General features: G+C 41.9%; 1 protein-coding gene across 1 annotated transcript in view; it reads left to right on the top strand.

The window, feature by feature from the left end:
- The window catches only part of SLCO5A1 (solute carrier organic anion transporter family member 5A1), a gene marked incomplete at both ends in the record, with an annotated part of 119067 nt that overhangs the window by 38006 nt on the left and 60932 nt on the right, over window positions 1–20129 (top strand). The window contains 2 exons of the mRNA XM_079722716.1: window positions 9567–9699; window positions 14672–14889. Of these exons, the coding sequence (XP_079578842.1) occupies window positions 9567–9699; window positions 14672–14889 (351 nt within the window). The remainder of the gene's footprint in view (window positions 1–9566; window positions 9700–14671; window positions 14890–20129) is intronic.

Raw genomic sequence — 20129 nt, 5'->3', positions numbered from 1 at the left:
TCTTGGCTCCTACAAATAGAGCTGCTCTGAATATTTGTATGTAACCCTTCGTATGGACACATGTTTTCATATCTCTTGTGAAAATACCTAGGAGTGAAATGCTTGAATCATGGGGTAGTTATACGTCTAACTCCTTAAGGCACTTCCAAAGTGTCTGTAACGTTTTATGTTTCACCTCTGCAGTGCATGAGAGTTCTAATTGCTTGACATGCTCACCAGTACTTGGTATAATTACCTTTTTAATTTTAACCATTTGAATAGGAGTTTAGTGGTATTTCATTGTGGTTTTTTTAAAATTGAAGTGCAGTTGATTTACAATGTTGTGTTTCAGGTGTACAGCAGAGTGATTCAGATATATAAATATATATATATATATTTTTTTTCAGATTCTTTTCCTTTATAGGCTATTACAAAATATTGAGTAGAGTTCCCTGTGCTATACAGTAGGTCCTTGTTGGTTATCTATTTTATATATAGTCGTGTGTATATGTTCATCCCAAGCTCCTATTTACTTCCCCCTTTTCCCCTCACTGTGGCTTTAATTTGCTCTTCCCTAATGACTAGTGATACTGAACATTGTGCATGTTCTTATTTGCCATCCACAGATATTCTCTGGTAAACTGTCTGTTGAAAAATATTTTCCCCAATTGTTTTAGAAGTTTTATAGTTTTAGGTTTTACATTTAGGTCAGTGATCTATTTTCAGTTCCTTTTTTATATGGATATCTAATGGTTTCAGCACCATTTGTTGAAAAGAATATCCTTTTTCAATGGAATTATCTTGACTTCTTTGTCAAAGGCCTGTTGTCCATATATATGTGTGGGTCTGTTTCTGGACTTTCTTTTCTATTCCATTGATCTGTTTGTCTGTCTTTAAGCCAATACTACGTTGTCTTGATTACAGTATCTTTTTTTAAAGTTATTAATTTATTATTATTATTTATTAGTTAATTAATTTTTGGCTGCATTGGGTCTTTGTTGCTGCGCGTGGGCTTTCTCTACTTGTGGCGAGCGGGGGCTACTTTTCATTGCAGTGCACGGACTTCTCATTGCGGTGGCTTCTCTTGTTGCAGAGCACGGGCTCTAGGTGCTCAGGCTTCAGTAGTTGTGGCTTGTGGGCTCTAGAGTGCAGGCTCAGTAGTTGTGGCGTGTGGGCTTAGTTTCTCCGCAGCATGTGGGATCTTCCTGGACCAGGGCTCGAACCCATGTGCCCTGCATTGGCAGGTAGATTCTTAACCACTGCGCCACCAGGGAAGTCCCAGTTATACATCTATATATAAATCTATATATATATATATATTTTTTTTTACACTCTCTTTCATTATAGGTTATTACAAGATACTGAATATAGTTCCCTGTGCTATATAGTAGGTCCTTGTTGGTTATCTATTTTACATATAGGAGTGTGTATATTTTAATCCCAAACTCCTAATTTATCCCTCCCCCCTCCTCTTTGGTAACCATAAGTTTAATTTCTATGTCTGTGAGTCTATTTCTAATAAAACTTTCTTTTTGCCCCCAAATTAAAATTAAAACATTTTTGACTTAATTTTTTTTCATGCTTTCATGGTAGCTATCCTGTGGTCCTTCCTGAGGACTAGATTAAATTTATAGACAGTGGTCACTCACAGGTGAACAATTTGATGTTTTAAGCCACAGCACATTACCCTCCTCCCCACCATGCCCCAGGTATGAATTAAGTGCAACTGGCTGTTTCCATATGTACTTGTATGTTTCCTTTTAGACTACAGATGACTTTGAAAGTATTTCTAAAGAAAGATGGTGAGTGTCAACCAACTACTGTTTGCTCTGGTAGAGAGGAAAAAACACTCGGAATCTACTTAAAGCCATCTCCCTCATCTCATTTGCGACCTAAGATGCTCTCTGAATGTTTTAGCAAAGTGATAGACTCTTGCCTGACTGCTGTGGCAGCTCTTCTTTTGCTGTCAGGCCTGTGTCAAAATAACGGAATCACTTAAAAGAAAGAAAAGTTGCTGCTCAAAATAACCGAGATCAGGGCTTCCCTGGTGGCGCAGTGGTTGAGAGTCCGCCTGCCGATGCAGGGGACACGGGTTCGTGACCCGGTCCGGGAAGATCCCACATGCCGTGGAGTGGCTGGGCCCGTGAGCCATGGCCGCTGAGCCTGCGCGTCCGGAGCCTGTGCTCCGCGGCGGGAGAGGCCACAACAGTGAGAGGCCCGCGTACCGCAAAAAAAAAAAAAAAAAAACCCGAGATCAGAGGTCTCTTATCTGCCTGTGCTTGTGAGTGTAAGGCATAAGTGAGGGAATGCTTTCCTTCACCCTGGCGCTCCGGTGCTATGAAGCACCTTGGCTAATTTTCAAGAAGCTGTGCAAGTTGAGTGTCCATTGGTATCACTGCTGCTGTGTTGCAGTGAAGTGTGGCTTGCTTTTCATGTCCTCTTGTTGTGTATAGTAGCTGTGGTACCAAATATATTCAAGAAGGCGACCTCCTATCACTATGTCCCAGATGGGTTTGGTGGTCATTTGAGGACCTTAGGCAGGTAGGCAAACCGTTTCTCTGTGGGAGCATCCTGGGTGTGAGCCCAGGTCCTGAGACTGAGCCTGAATTTTACTTGTAACCTAAACCCCTGTCAGCATCAGTTCCTAGCGGCATGCACCGCCACGTGGGGCACTGAGAAGGTAGGTCCTGCCCCAGAGGGGACAACGGGAAGTGGTGGATAGAGAGGGACGAGTAGTGGGTGGTGGAGAGCAACACGGATGCAGGGGCTGGTCCATTAAAGGTCAAGTTCAAATGAGGGTATGGCAAATCCAGGCCAGTTACAAAGAGGCTCTGAGGATTTGGGAAGCCCAGCAGGGGAGGGTGGTGGCCCATGGAGGGCCTGGCAGAGGTAAGGGTCAGGCCTGGAGTGGGGTGGGATGAGGGTCAGTGCTCTGTGACTGTAAAGCCGGGGAACCACGTCTGTCTAACCCAGCACTTCATGGGAAAGGGGCATAGAGATGGCACACGGGACAGGGCAGCCCCAGGGATCCAGGGAGCGCGAGCCGTGGATGGAGGGCAGTGTTGCAAGGATGAATCCACTTTGACAGCTTCTGTTACTTCACTCAAGGGTGGAAGGCCATGCCTGCCTGGTGTCTCTGTTCAATGACGTTTATTAGTGCCGATGGCCAGCAGTGCGTAGGGATTGATAAGGCATCCCTGAAAAAGTCCTTGTTCTCGCGGAACTGACATTCCAGTGGGAGAGACAGATACTAAGCAGCTCCCCACCGCCCCCAAAGTCACGTTGTATGGTGATGTGTGCCACGGTGAGAACTCCAGCAGGGTACGGTGATCAGACACGGTGAGGGTGGGGAGCGGGGTGTCCTGTTCGATATGGGGTGAGCGTTGGCTACCCTAAGGGGTGATATTGGAGCAGAGATCAGGGAGAAGTAGGGGTGTGAGCCACGTGGGGAGCCGGGGAAACTATTACAAGGAGAAGAAGGGCATCTGCTTGATGGGCCTGGGTTCGTCCCCCGTCCACCGATGAACCACCAAGGACAGGGCTCCATGACCGACAGGCCGTCAAGACTGTGCGGTGAGGAGATGGATGGTCCCAAAGGAAAGCGGAACGGCTTTTCTTGAAAGAAGGGAGCATGGAAACTGAACAGGTGGAAAGAAAAGATGTCCCTGCTCCCCGCCCCAGTTGAGGGTAGTGGTTCTTTCACTGAATTCTGCCCATAAATGAGGAGCATGCGTGAGAAGGAGAATTGTTTACACTCCCAAGAGCTGGGGCCAGCAGGGAGGAGGTGGCAGGAGAGGCCTCCGGCCATGACATGGTACCCTGGACTCCGTCCCGACTGAGTTGCAATGACTGGTGTCGGAGGGAGAGAGGGAGGGGAGGGGAGTGGGAGGACAGAAACAAGTGCTCAGGAGGCCCAGGACCAGGGCCCTGACTTCCCTTTCTAGAAGGCCTGCCCTCCACTGCACAGTAGAAGTAACTTGTTCCTCAACAACAGAAAAATCACTTCTTAAGGATGCTGAATGGTAGGGAAGCCAGGGAGATGCTGCTGTCCACTCTCACTGTCCCAGAGCAGAGGGACTGGCAGCCTGCACACAGCTGGGTACCGAGGCCCCCGGAGGGGACGGGGATGGCGGCGGCGGTGGTCCCTCTTCTCTACCTCACCACACCCCCAGGTGTAAGATCACCTGCAGTTCTCTGAACATGTTGGGCTCTTCCAAATCCCCACGCCTGTGCCACGCGAGCCCCTCAGCCGCTGGTGTCCTTTCTCCTGTCCTTGCAGGCTTAGGCCAGGAGCCCTCTTTTCCATGAAGCTCTGTCTGTCTTCTCTCCTCAACTGTTACAACGCATCATTCTTCCCCTGTGGTCCACAGCGCGTCGTTGGTGTTGGTTGTATTTAATCACTGAGCCTTGAATCATAGTTGGTTTTACATGGTTCTTTCTGGGGGACCACGCACCCCTCTTATTCACCTTTGCAATGCCCCCTCCTTGTCCCAGGGCCTGGCATCACAGAGTGCATGGCTGAGTGAGTGACCTGTGACCCCGTGATGTGGAGCGCTGCTCAACCATTTGGGATATAAGGCCGGGAAGGAGGTGACTGCGAAGCTCTCTGTGCTACTGGGATCTTTGCTGGTTTTGATTGGGCCCCTCGGTTTCCCCGGTCCAGTGAGGCTCATGGCTGCCTGACTGACCACTGTGAGGGGTCCTGGAGTCATTTCTTGGGATTTAGGGTGGAGGGGAGGAAAATTTACCACTGCAAATGTCTCTTTGGCATGGGATTATTTCGAGCTGAAAATACTCAAGGCCCAAAAGACTCGGGAAGAACATTTGACCTTCCGCCTAAGTGCATAAAAGTGTAGATAGAGGACCTGTTCCGGGAAGGGAGCTATCACTGTAGGTAACTATGGAGGAACTAGGTGTGTGGACAGGGGGGAACCTAGCAAAGTCTGTTTGTTACGATTCCTCTCTGTGTCCCGGAGTCTCTGCCTGGCCCAGCAAGCATTCATTTACCAAATCTTTGCTTTTCCATCTCCATGTGAAATTGCCTTCCTCCCCTTTGAGGTCCCGAACCACTACCCCCAACATCCTCTTTTGTCTTTAGCTGAACTTGGTGTTTAAGGCTTTGGCCTTGGTATAATGACTTTGGCCATTTTTGGTGAGTTGAGTTTTCCTGAGTCTCTCCCATGTATACATGTTATTAAACTTTTGTGTGATTTTTCTCCTGTTAATCTGATTCATGTCAGTTGAATTCTTAGACCAGCCAGAAGAACCTAGAAGGGCAGAGAAAATTGCCTGCTCTCCGACAAGGGGCAGGTTGAGTTACCCAACACAACACAGATTCCGTAGACTTCAGAGAAATGCTGCCTGGGTCGCAGCTGATCTCACGGAACAACCTTATTTGAGATAATTTTGTAGCCAACTTGGGCTTTTGTGATGAGGAAGGAGGGCCTTTCAACTCTGCCAGAAATGGAGAAACGGAGGTGTCCGACTGCAGGGGTGGAACAGGTGCAGGCTGGCATCGCAGGGTGCATTGTGCTTCTTCTCTCAGGGAGCCACTGGGAAGGTTGATCAACCCGTAGGACCCTCCCCAGGGCAGGTGGAACTGAACGAGGTGCCCTCTGGCTTGTCTGTTTCACTCTGCGGGCCTGGCTTGTCTTACTGTTAGTGCTTATTCATCGCAGACCTTGGATTTAGAGCTTGAATTTTCTCATTACTGGATAATTCAAGACAACAATCATAGGGTCCAGCTAATCAAATAAGCCGTGTGCAAAGCGAGCCTTGAGCCCAGGGCAGAATTAACCCTGAGTCGCTCAGGCTGCCATCCCTAACTGGTGGGGGCAGCCATGCAGGGAAGCTGGGACGGGACCACAGAGACAGTGGGGAGATGGGTCCAGATGTGATACGAGGCCCAGCCCAGCTTCTAACAAGCTACTGCTAAAACTGATCACAAAACAAGCAAAATGTAAGAGAAGACTAAGATAAACAAAGACTGTTAAAAGAAGATCTTGTCAGAAGGATAAAAAAAAGAAAGAGAAACCGCCAAATACCAAAACATAAGTTCAAATTCAGGAGTTTAACAAGATTTAAGGTTTGAAATCAAACAAATTTTTAAAAATAAAAAAATTAGCCTAATAAAAATAAGGCTAAAAAAGTAAGTAAATTTACTTAAGGTATGAGAACTAGAAGGTAATCAATGATTTAAAAGAAAAACTTGAAAGTTAATTAAAAAATAAAACCCAGATGAAAAGTGTTTTTAAAAAGATAAAATGCAAAACAAACCAAAAAAATGGTTCTGAAGAACCTAGGGGCAGGACAGGTATAAAGATGCAGACATAGAGAATGGACTTGAGGACACGGGGAGGGGGAAGGGTAAGCTGGGATGAGGTGAGAGAGTGGCATGGACATATATACACTACCAAATGTAAAATAGATAGCTAGTGGGAAGCAGCCGCATATCACAGGGAGATCAGCTCATGCTTTGCGACCACATAGAGGGGTGGGATAGGGAGGGTGGGAGGGAGAAACAAGAGGGAGGAGATATGGGGACATATGTATATGTATAACTGATTCACTTTGTTATAAAGCAGAAACTAACACACCATTGTAAAGCAATTATACTCCAATAAAGATGTTAAAAAAAAAAAAAAAGAATGGAATGGTCCAGCGTTCTCTCAAAGAGGAGGTGTGTGAGACCATCCACGGAGAGGGCAGGAAGAAAAGACTGGAACTTGTATTTTTGTTTCTATTGTTAGCTCATCGAATAGCCTGTGTTCTCAGTACAAGCTCCTCATCATGAGAAAAAAACCCAATGATAGTATAATCACATCCGATGAGACAGTCAAAAACCATGAAATTACCAAGTTCACTATATGCAATATGGATTGACATCTATGTCATTAGCTAGTGTCTCAAGAGATGGTAGACACTGAGGAAGAGTTTGTCACTGACATCTGTTATTGGCCATAGACGGTGCAGACTCCGTGGTGGTGACGGAAGTAATGAATAATGGGAGTGAGTATGGGTGATGCCTCCTATACTGCTGGGTACGGGGGACACAGCAGTGAACCCCTCCGTCAGGCGTCCCCGATCTCGTGGAGCTTACGGTCCGGTCGGGGAGAACAGGGGATCAACAAGATGAACCAAGGAAAGATAAAGTGTGTTAGGTGGTGATACATGCTGAGGAGAAACATGGATCAGAGAAACGACGGGAAGAATGGGGGAAAGAGTTGTAACTTTTTTTTTTTTTTTTTTTTTGCGGTACGCGGGCCTCTCACTGTTGTGGCCTCTCCCGTTGCGGAGCACAGGCTCCGGACGCGCAGGCTCAGCGGCCATGGCTCACGGACCCAGCCGCTCCGCGGCATGTGGGATCTTCCCGGACTGGGGCACGAACCCGTGTCCCCTGCATCGGCAGGCGGACTCTAAACCACGCACCACCAGGGAAACCCCTGATGGGGAATTTTTGACTGAGGGAGTTAGTGGTTTGCTTTAACAATTTGCTCCTCTAAAAAGCTCTGAATAAGTGCCATTAGTTAATGAATTAACAAATGTTAACTCAGTGGCTAGAGTGATTTATTTACTAAATGGGACTATGGTAGTAAGTTATATATACATATATGTATGATATATATTTATAAATATATAAACATGTATTTATGTATGCAGCATAGTTATTGTACTATATCATATAGTATAACCTGTAGTATAGTTATATAGTTGTACATATGTAGATGTACATATATGTATTTCTGTTAATGAGAGTGATTCCATTGGACCTAACATTGTTTGCTATACAATAAAAATGAATTTTTCTGATTCTATAGGTGAATTTTAAAAAGCTTGACCTATAGTTCATAAAGCAGTTAAGGTTTCTTGGTGCACGTTATTTCATTGGTTTTCCATTCACCGGCTGATTGAGTGGTCCTGCCAGCACACATCCTGCACATGGCTTCTTGGCACTTCAAGATGCTGCACGCAAGTGCCCCAGGCATAAAGAGTATGGCGGAAATACCTTTTCCTCCGTCTGTGTTTGTAAGACAGTCTCTTTCACGCCAGAAGAACAATTTTGGGGAGATGATTTGTGTCACATTTTGGCCTCATTACAGTTTTGAGTTGTAAATGGCGCTGGTTTGCCTGGAGGTGTAAACATATATTTTATCTTCATGTGCTTATGGGAATACCTGAAACTGAAAAAATACTTTCTATTCTTGAGCTCTGTTTTAGGCTATAAACAGAGAGGTTAACAAGATATTTATCAAAAGTCAAATTTTATTTTATTAAAAGCATGTGTCCAAAAGAATGCCAATTACTTGCTGCTATGCCTCGGTTCTTCATTTCCAAACACAGATGGAGAAGTCGAAGAACCTAATGTCTTATTGTTATAATCATATGATTCTGTAAGATAAATAAACACTGTGCTTTTCTCTTTTGAAATGGTGAGGAAAGTGCTAGCAGGTGTTAAATGACTGTCTGTAGTTGTAAGTTACAGGAAGTATAAGGTTATTCAGTGTTTATTTAGGTGCACCTGATAAAGTCAGGCGAAGGGATTCTGACTAGTCCAAATTTGCTTTCTGGTAAATAGGTACTATTTAAAGGGTATGACAAATCACTTATTTATTCTTTGGTTAAAATGCAGGAAAGCAACAGAAATGAGAAGCATGTATCATCTGAGTTTATCATGCCTTGCACACAGGGGTATCTTAAAAGTGTTTATTGATTTGTCCCCAAATAACTGAGTTTCAACAGGGGGACACGTGTTTGGAGTGCAGCTAGATTTTTCTATGACTTTCAAGGAATTTCCTCTTCTACCTCAAAATGTACAAATTGGCAATATGTTATTTATTTTAAAAATTTGAATCACAGCAGTGAAAGCAATATAAAGAAATGACCGTGCATCTGTTGTTGTCATTTTTCCTATAAGCCCATTTTGATGGCCACATGTTTTTGGACAGAATGACAGCCTTTCTGACCTACTGACAGTAAACACCCCTCTCCCTTTGGACATGTGCTTTAACATTTTTTCAAATTCAGCTGCACGTTAGTGCTTTCCATTTGGACTGTCTCTCTCGTGCCATTTAAGGAGATTTATTAACCTTTAAGTAATATTCCTCGTTTAACAATAAACCAAACACACTGTGAGGTCTTCTTTGATTCTCAAGTGGTGATTTGAAAACATTAGTGCTTTGAGGCTGCTGAATCCAGCTTCATGGCAAAACTGGCCTCGAGTTCCCTCAGCCCGTTAGAATCTTCTAGCTGGGATGAGGGACGTCTACTTCTTTCTCTTTTCTTATCTTGAGACTACCTGTTAGCCTCTCTTGGTTATCCAGTGTCTGCCTTCATAACTAGCCCAGGTCTGTACTTTCAGAAGTAACCAAAGAAGTTCTGATGTTCTAAGCGGACAACAGGGAACAGTTAAATAAAGGACGTGGTTTGAAACCCAAATGTCAACGTAGACAGGATCTCTAAAGTTCTCTGTCTTTGGAAGTTGTTAACTGGATTTAACTGTGACATATGCATGGTATGACTGAAATTAGACAACTACTGAAACAAATGACACAATGTTATATTTCGCATTTCCCCTTCTGTCTTCTCAGCCATCATGTATGTCATGGGAGCACTTGGTCCTGCAGTGGGATATTTATTAGGTGGACTTCTTATTGGTTTTTACGTTGATCCTAGAAGTCCCATCCACCTTAATCAGGATGACCCTCGTTTCATTGGAAACTGGTAAGAATCATTTATTAAATCTTTCATTTCACTTGGTATTCTGATAGAGTAATAGTCCCCTTGTAGTTAAAATAAGAATTTCCCCAATGGGAAGATGAAAAATAGCTAAACGTCACCTAGGAGGGGTTGGCAGGCAGGATAATAATCCCCAGAGATATCCTTGTCCTAATCCCCAGAACCTATGAATGTGTTACCTTCACATGGCAGAAGGGATTTTGCTGATGTGAATAAGTTTAGGCTCTTGAGATGGGGAGATTATCCTGGATGATCCGAGTGGGTCCAGTGTAATTACAAGGGTCCTTATAAGGGAAAGAGAGAGGCAGGAGGGTCAGAGTAAGAGAGGGAGATTTGATGATTGGAGCAGACGTTGGAGTGATGTGCCTCAAAGATGGAGGAAGGGACAAGGAATGCAGGTGGATCGCAGAAGCTAGGAAAAGCAAGGAACCAGCTTTTCCCCTAGAGCCTCCAGAAGGAATGCAGTCCTGCCAACCCATTTTTTACTTCTGACCTCCAGAACTCTAAGATGATACATTTGTGTTGTCTTAAGCCGCGCGGCCTGTGGTGATTTGTTATCACAGCAATAGGAAACTAACACAGAGGAGTTGGGAACATCAGTTTAATCCATATTCTTTAGGTTTGAGATGGCTGGTTTCTTCAGAGCAGAGTGAAGGAAAAGGAGAACGCGGCCGTGTCGGAACTTTCCCGTGTACCTTAATCGTAGCTTTCATTATCTTTTCTGTGCCTTTAAAAAACTATTTTCTCCCACTTCCTTATTATATTTGTGTTTCTGCTTTGTCCTTCTCCACTGCCCAGGACTCTAGCCCTGCGTTTCCACTGTCCCACTTTTAGTGAATCTTTTCACTTGGTAATAGTTCCTTCCCCTGGGTGTGCTGGAGATGTAGCCACCCTCTCACTCGCTAGCCTTTAATTGTCTTGCTAAATAAGTAAGCTTAGGATTTAGGATTTAGGGTTACTTATCCCTATCTCCAAGGGCTGCATTTGAATTCTTCCCAATCCTCATCTTGAACATAAGGAGTTATTTCTTCATGATTGCAAGCGCTCGCTCCAAGTATCGGCATCCCAAATTCATTAAACATGGATTGGTAATAGGCATACATTGATAAGAAATTTTCATTTTAGAACAGAGAATTTCATTAATTAGAAACTAGTGTCAAGTAATTACTTTCCAAAGAGTTTCTTAGACTACTTGTGTTCTCCCTGTGTTTCATTATAAGTTAATAACCTCATAACTTGAGCTGTGTGAGAATAATGTTTCACACTACTTTCTGAGCAGTTAATAAATATTAATTAAATTATAGAACACGTGTTATTTTTATAAGTAAATACTCTTTGAAGGTGGAAGTGCTAAGATCTAGATGAGCCTGGCCTGGTAGAATTTTCAAATCATGCAAAAGGGAGCATTCCCTTGTCAGCAGTAGGGGAATGACACAGGAAATTTAAGTTCTTGATCACGAGTGAAATGTTTGGCCTCTACTGTTTGCTTTGCAGTTCTGAAATAATTCAGAGTAAAGATTTTTTTAAGAGTTCTCAGAAAACTAGATTATTAAAATATATCTATGAACATCCCATGTATAATCTGTGTTCTGTATAGATTTCCATGAGAAGAGCGTGGCACTAAGGGAACATCTGGAAGGAGAAAGGCGAGGAGGACAGCTCAGGGGCAAGGAGAAGGCAAGGAAGCAGGAGCTTTAAGATTACAAGCGCTTTATGCTGTTTTCTACAGGTTTTCTAGTAGACATCCACCCAGTTGGTAGCCAAGTGGAACAATTGAGTGCAGACCCTGAAGCCACACTCCCCTGGTTTTAAATCCCAGTCTGCCACCTAGTAACTGTGTGACCTTGGGGAAGTTACTTAACTTCCCTGAGCCTTGGGGTTTTTTTTAATCCCTAAAATGGAAATAGTTGCCGTACCTACTTGATAGGGTTGTTGTGAGGAATAAATGTGTCTATGTATGTGGCGCTCTAAGCAGTTCTTCCTACATAATGTGTGTTAGCTAGTATTCAGTCCTTTGAATTTAATCAATGTTCAAGTAGTTTTATTCCTTTTAATGGCTCAGTATTCTACAAATGATAAAAGTTGTCAGTATAGAAATGTATACTAGGGGGTCTCTTTGAAAATGAATTTTGTTCATTGAGTAGCTCTGTTTGTAACAGACTTCTACCTTGAACAAAGGCAGAGTTATTTGATACAATGTTAGTTTCTGTGGTGCCTAGTGGCAATGATAGGTTTTTTGGTAAATATTTGCTGGAAGAGGGAAGGAAGGAATGAGTGAATAATGCTAATATTAATTGGGTGCTGTGTATCAAGCATTATTCTAAGAACTTTACCAACATTTTCATTGAAGCCTTATAACAACCACATGTAGTCACTAAGAGTGTACCCATTTTGCAGATGAGGATATTGATGATCAGCGACTTGGAACACCTTGCCCAAAGTCTCAGAGTCAGTGGCAGCTGGACAAGAAATTGAGTCCAGGGTGGAGGTTTTAGTCAATGTACTTAACTGTCCTCCCTTCATGAATAGTCTCTGAGTAATGGTTCATGAAAGGGAGTCAGGAGCCCTGGCTTTTCAATTTTAGCTCTTACCGATGCATCTTTTTCCAACATATAATGCACACTTCCTTACCTTACTTAGCTTTTCTCAACGTCCTCTTTAGCACCACCATTATATCATGTGTTAACTTCGATGTTTCTGGAGACCGATTTGCTCTGCTTAGAAATGTCCCTAAACATTTTTTTATTTTTTTGTCTATTCACTATAATTCTTTCCCTTCTTCTGTTATTTTCTCCCTTTGGGGTACTCTGAGTGTATCTTTAATGTTTGCATATAATTTTAAGTCAATGGCTCTGGGTGGAGGTGGGAGCCCTGAGTGCAGATCTACATAAAAAACAAAACTAGCTACCATGAATTTATTGTTGCTTTGGGGGCAGGCATTTTATTAGGTCTTATACATTGTCTTGTTAATTTTGATGACCCCCCCCACCAAAAGTTATTATTACTTCCTTTTCAGGTGAGAAAACCTGTTCAGAAAAGCAAACTAATTTCCCCAGGATCTTAGAGCTAGTAAGTGGGAAAGACAGGATAAAAACCCAGGTCAGTCTGAAGCCACAGCTCAAGAATTGCCCTTTATAGTCTGCTGCCTGCCTTCCTCTGGAGAGAGCATGAGAGGTCCAGGAAACTAAGGGGTTCAGGGGACTTGAATGCAGAGGTGGCAGAAAGAAATTCAAGAAAGATAATGGCAGGGCTGGGTTACTAAAGTCCTCGTATGCAGCCAAGTACAAAAAGGGCCAGATAGTATCATAGCTATGTCCCTGCCGACAGATGGCTGTTTTTAAAACACCTATCTCATTCAATTTATTTATTTAGGAAATTTTTTGAGTACCTAACCTGTGTTAGGCACTGGGTTCGTGATTAAATACTGAATCATTGAGATTGCTGGAAGTCTGCCCTGAGCAGTCTTCTAAAAATAAACCCTTTTTCTGATTGCTTTAATATCTTAATTGGATATAACGTTAAGTATCTTTGAAAATAGCACACTGGATTATTAATGACTGGTTCTAGGAATCATTCTCTCAGTTAAGCTGTGACCTTTAGCAGCTGATAACAGCATTTTAATAAAAACACTTATTTTCTAAAAATGAATTTTCACTTTGCAGTTGGTCTGTATTCTTACTGGGTTATATTCAACATGAATGCTTAGAATGCTGTTTGCATTCTGATAACAATGGATGGGAAAGTATTGATGCAGAGGCCAGAATCTGAGCGTTTATGAACTTGGAAACTTTGAGGACAGAGTTTGGAGTTGAGGAATCCTAGTTGGAAAGTTAGTGACCCTGTTAGGCAGGACCAGGGACCTCTATTTGCTGAGAAAAGGTTGAAAGGGACTGAAAAATTGCCCTTGGGGAATTATGCAGGCAAGAAGCCCAAGGCCTTAACACATGTCCTAATACAGGCCTAGAATTAGAGATCTACTCTGTATTTGCTTCCTACTTCCCTCAGCATGGCAACCTCAGATGAGCCTAAAGACAGAATCTCGATTCTACATAGCTCAAGTTCCGCTTCTCAAGTTCCAGATCAGTGCTACTCGAAGTGTGGTCCCCGGCCACTGCTGCCCACCAGCAGTTACTGGTCTGTGACAGAGTATGGGCTGAAATTGAGAGTAAATGTTGAGAAACTTAAAAAAAAAATTTGACAGAGTAATTTTATGTCTGACACATTGATTTCCCTTCTGAATTTTTATAACATTCATCTTCTATACCACGTGATCGAACAATTGTGTACATTCTTGCATTTCTTGGAATTGCTTGGAATCATTTCTTATATCTTTAGCTCGCTTACAAGCAGATTGTAAGTTCTTGAAGGCAAAGATTGAGTGTAAATGTCTTCAGCTCCGCTCAGACTTGGTTCAGTTTGGGAAGGCCAGCTAAGAAGGGTTAATACATTCTTAAGTGCTTGCAGAAAAATATTTGAATGCCACCAGCAATTTGAAATACATTTCATACCAGATATGAATGGTTTTCTTCTAAGAAAAAAGTGTCCATATTGGTCCAGAAAGCATGCTATAGACTCTATATTATTTTTCTCTTAAATTTATGGGCTATTGATTTATTATAAGATGCACACTGTAGTAGGACTAACAATGTTAATTAACAGAACTAACATATATGTGCTCAAAAATACTTGAATTGAATGAAATTCTAGTCAGGCTGCTGATTGTAATAGTCATTATAATACTAGCGTAATTACTGGGTAGATTTCTCATTTATACCACAGAAAGGGAGGATTCCATACTCTGTTTTCTTAAGTTGTCTAACTTCTGACTGCTGTGCACTTGATGAAGGTAAAAAGTTTTCTCTGGAGAAATTTATCATCACAAACTTCTACTTTGCTAATTTGTTCACACTCCTAATACCAAAGCCATAAATGCTATTCACGTTTCCCAATTTTTTAGGTGGAGTGGATTCCTCCTTTGTGCCATTGCAATGTTTCTTGTGATATTCCCAATGTTTACTTTTCCAAAAAAGCTTCCTCCTCGACACAAGAAAAAGAGAAAGAAAAAATACTCTGCTGATGTTGCTGGTGACGATGACGTCATGAAGGAGAAACCAAACAATTGTGAAGAAGTGGACAAAAAAGTGTCTTCTATAGGATTTGGAAAGGATGTCAGAGGTAAAGTATATCTTTTGAATAAATACGTGCATGGCACTTCAGATCAGTGCTACTCAAAGTCTGGTCCACGGTCACTGCTGCCCACCAGCAGTTACTGGTCTGTGACAGAATATGGGCTGAAATTGAGAGTAAATGTTGAGAAGCTTAAAAAAATTTTTAACAGAGTAATTATGTGTCTGTTGAATCTAATAACAACAATAATAAATTGGGCTTAACTTTTGTATGTTTAAAATTTTTCATTTTCTAGTAATTCATCTTTAATGTATCTTGCAAAAGTATCAGTAACCATAGACTAGAAATAATAATTAAAAAATAGTCCTTCGTCACAGATAGTTTGAGAAGCACTGATTTAGAATCTAAAGGTGAAGACTTCATACTGTAATTAGAGATGTCTGATTTTTAAAGTCATTATTGCATTATACAATGGATGGTTTGTCTCAGGGAACCGTGGGTTTGATAGTGTGGCCTGATCCTTACATAAATATAAAACTTACCCCTAGGAAAGGATCTTGTTCAACAGTGGCTCTGTCAAAGCTTGAAAGTGGCCATGGAGAAGGGCAACCAGGGGATGGGTCTCCAAACCCAGCATAAAAACGTCCAGAGAGTTTCAGTGATGTGTACTGGTCTATTTTTTTCATGTTTATCTCTCTTAAAAATAATGACTTGATTAGAGCCAGATTAGGCAATCTCAAATCTAAACAACTTAGTCTTAATCAAGCCATTTTTGTTCCATATTCAATACCTCTGTTGAATGGCAATAAATCCCTTTATTCCAAGAAATCTATAATGCTACATTCCCATTAGTTCCTGCCTATTTCTTGAATTCTCTGAATTGATTTTTCTAACTTATGAAGCATAATATTTATCAAGTGCTTACATCAGTTAAGGTTGTTTTAGGGTAAATTTACCTAGGCACATTATCATCTCACTTTGACTATGTACACAGTAAAGGCAAAGAGGAACCTTTCAGGCCTAGAAGGAAGTTACCAATATATTATGGAACTGTCCCTGCAGCCTAATGGCTAGATTGGACTATTTTTAAAGACCATATTTGTTCAAAGCAGTGAAGTGACATTTCATTGGAAATGCTTCTTCCCAGTTAAGTTTTAGATTTGCCTTCCCCACTCCCTCCTCATTATTTTGGGACAATGTGTACTTTTGGAACTGCCAAAATTACCTCTTCTGCTCTCATAACCTAAAAGATTCTCTGGATGGTAGCTCTTTCCCTGTGGACCAGTCCATCATTTTTCATGCATGCATGGTGGACCATAATACTACCAAGGGAGTGACTTTTTTTTTTTAAACAACCCAGTTGAGAGCAAAGTTGATGTTAAAAAATTGACAACATAGGAATAGACTAAGAGTTTTAATTTACAGAGAATATAAAGTAGACTCAAGGGGGGAAATAAAGGCTAAGCTAAAATGGTATATTTTATAGCTTAGAGGTAGATGGCTCGAATGTGGAATATATGCTCTGTTGGATAGTAGAGAAAAGGGAGAGAGAAGACTGATATGAAATACCAACAGTGGACACAACCATTGATGGGAATGAAGTCCTTGGAGGAGCCAGTGTGGACAATGATTTCAGTGCCCCATCTGTACTGTGCGACCTTCCCGTTGTCAAGGTGGAGGACCTCCTGGAGGTCTGTGGGTCTTCTTTTGCCTGAAGGTCTTCTCTGTAGTCTGGGAAAGTGCTTGACTCCTGCAGACTTCAAGTGCCAAAGAATTAACACCCTGGCCTCCCACCCATAAAGCCATCTTAACCAATGGCTGATAAACATCCCAGCTCCATCCCCTCATGGGTGAGACAATCCTGAGGTATGTTTCTACATCCTTTGTAAGCCACCCTTTCTTCCTGTGTATCACGTCCACACTCCCATCCAGTGTTTCCTGAATCTCCCAAATAAACTCTTTGGTCTTGAATCCTTAACTCAACTCCTGCTTTTGGGGGAAAGCTCACTTAGGCAGGCAGGTTCAAAAGTGGTAAAAGCCATCATGGGATTTTAAAATTATTTTTCAGAATTGAACCTATGTACTATTTTATTGGATGTCTTCTTGTACTGCTAAGGATTGTTCCTCTCCATCTTTTCTATGTTCAATTTGATGGTTCAGGATATTTTCTTTTAGAGGAAAGAATAAGAGGAGTCTTTTGACAGTGATGGGTAGTTGGTTTATAAAATCCATTTTCATTCTGGTTTTCTTGCCAGTATTTCTGATAAATTCTCAGCTTTTTCACTCTGTGCCTTAATTATGATGACTGATCTTACTTTGGCAGTGAACCTTCCTGATTAGGACGCAGAGCTGGTTTATTTTATTACTTCTACTTGCACTGGATTCTCTAATTGTATCTAGACCTGGAACTTCCAGAGGCACTTTCTTTTGTAAGAAAGGAATCCTGTTTAAATGGGAATATAAAGTGAAAATGTTTTGCTTAAAATTATTCAAGTGATATTGATGACATTGGAATAATGTTCAAATACAATATTTAAAATTAATTCATATATATCTTGCACATTTTGGTTTCTAATACCTTCACCTATAGGAAATGGCAGTCTAATATTTAATCTGATTTTCAAAAAGATCAGTTAAATCTCTGGGAATCATTCCATCACTGACATAATTTGTATTACAAAGCTGAGATTCATTATTTAGGTCTTGAATGAAAGAGTGGTTGCTAAGATTTCATTTTGAGTTAAATCTGAGTTTGATTCGCAGATCTTCTTTTTCCTTGTCCTGTTTTTTGGAGTAAGGCTCCTTTTAGTCTTTATTTTATATTTGAAATCTGTACATCAATATTAGCTTCTTCAAAGAGAAGGTGGAAAGGTGGCCAAGTTAGTATTTTTTAGTTCCTAAAAAACAAAAATGATTTAGGCCATACAGAATGGTGCTCTTTGAGAAGTTTTATTGCAGAGAATGCAGGAAGAAAATACACTACACTTTCTACCCTCTGCCTCCACATTTTAATGATAGACATTGGGAAAATCTGACTCAGTGTTTCTAGATTCTTATTATAAATTATGCAGGCATAAGACTGTTTTAAAACACCACAAAGGAGAAAGTAGAATTTTTAGTGTGTCTGCGTCACCATCCCATAAAGAGATTAGCATTGATTGCTTCAGCATCTTACCCATAAAAATAAACAGTTAAAATATTTAAGTGGATCAATTTTCCTCAGGTTTGAGGACCAGCATTTTAAAAGTCTTCTAACTTTAACTGGGTATTTTCCTAAATAGAAAGCTTTTGGTAGCAGTTAATCGTAAGAAAATGTTTATTTTTGTGTCCACTTTTAACCTTTTAAGCTTCATTACTTGGCATTATTAATTAGCATAAAGTATAACAGACTTTCTCTGCTAGACTTTTGTTTGTGTTCAAGTAGAACATATTTATCATCCTAAGTAAAATAGCTACTCTGAGGTGATGCACTGATTTAGAGGGTATTGGAAGTTATAGAGTATTGATCACTAGAGGGTGATGTTGTCATTATTTAATTCAATGACTATTCACTCTGTAGACGCTGCTGTACTCCAAGCTGTGGCAGATCGGAAGATGAGTGAGCCATGGTTTGCCCTCAGAGAGCTTATAGTCCATTGAGGGAGACAGGACAAGTACAGATGGAAATATGCTAATGGCCAAAAAGGAAGATGGTGTGAGAGTCCGAGGCAGGCAAGGGAACATCTAGTTGAGGGATCAGGAAAGGTTTCATGGAGGAGGTGGGATTTGTGATGGACCTTGGAAGACTGGGAGAACATCAGTAGGTGGAGGTGGGATGGTGTGGGCATTCCAGTCAGAGAGGGCAAAGGCAAGAAGGTCAGGCTGGGGGGATGTATTTGAAAATGCTGAGCGAGTGTATTGTGGTTGGTGTGTTGGATGTGCATGGTGGAAGCCTGGGAGGTAAGGTTGGGAGGGTAAGGTGGGACCATATTGTGCGTAGAGAGTTCTAACCTTAACTGAGTTTGGCCCACATGGGCAGTGGGGAGGTTTGAGCAGCCTTTGGCAAGCACTCTGTTAGGTAGATTAGGGAGGGAAGGGAGTGGAATGGAAGGAGGGCGCCCAGCTAGAAAGCCAGCGACAGAGCCTGAGAGAGGTGATGATGGTTTTGCTTAGTACAGATGGAAAGGACAGTAGCATGCTAAATTGGTTTTGTTTTTGTTTTTTGTTTTTTGGCCATGCCAGGATGGGATCTTAGCTCCCTGACCAGGATCTAACCTGTGCCCCCTGCAATGGAAATGCAGAGCCCTAACCACTGGACTGCCAGGGAATTCCCTTCTTGTCTCCTTTCAGTTGCTTTCAACTCTGCAGCCAGAAGGATCCTGTTGAAATGCCACTCCTCTGCTTAAAGCTTCTGTGGTCTCCCAGTCTAACCCCTGGTTACCTGCCTGCCCCCATATCCTTCTTGCAATCCCATTTGTTCATTCTACTTCAACCACATTGGGCTCATCACTGGTCCTCAAATCTGCCAGCACACTCTCACCTCAGGGCCTTTGCACTTGCAATTCCCATGTGGGGAATGCTCTCTCACACATCCTCTCGCTTCCTTCAGGGTATTTCTCAAATGTTCCCTTTTCAATGAGGCCTTGCTTGGCCACCATATTTAAAAATTTCTACCTTCCTCTCCAAAGCTTATCTCTTTCTCTCCTTTGTTTTTCTCCTTAGCACTCATCACTATGTAGTATACTTTGTATTTTACTTATCTTATTTATAGTCTCAGTAATGAGAAAGTAAGCTCCATGAAGGCAAGGAATTTTTGTCTGTCATGTTCCCTGATAAATCCCCACCATCTAGTAGATACTCAGTAAATATTTGAAGAATGAATTATGGAATGATGAGGAGGGAAGGAAGAGGTTGTGTTTATAGAATGTGGCAACTGGAATGATGGGGAGGGAGGTACCGAAGTCAGTTTCAGGGTTTCAACCTCAGATGATGGAGAGAGGAATAGAAGGGCGGAGGGAATAAATTCTGAATTTGAGTTGCCTAAGAACAAAGAACCATTGCATGTGGCTCTTTGCTAGGTGTTTTAAAAACTGATATAGCATGGAATATGCTAGAGGCAATACTTGACTCAGCAAAGAGAGATCACCAAAAGCCACGTGCCTGGGACATGCCATCTTAGCCTCTTGTGTTTTGCCTTTGCTCTTTTGTTGAATTGCACTTTAGCTTTAGGTTTGCAGCTTCTTTTGAAAGCTGTTGCTTGAATTCCCCATATTTGCCATAAGAGCATTGCTCAGTGTCCTTTATATAAA

Source organism: Hyperoodon ampullatus (genome assembly GCF_949752795.1).
Source record: "Hyperoodon ampullatus genome assembly, chromosome: 17".
Lineage (NCBI taxonomy): Eukaryota > Metazoa > Chordata > Mammalia > Artiodactyla > Ziphiidae > Hyperoodon > Hyperoodon ampullatus.
The sequence above is the reverse complement of the archived record's forward strand: the minus strand, read 5'-3'. Positions and strand labels throughout refer to the sequence as shown.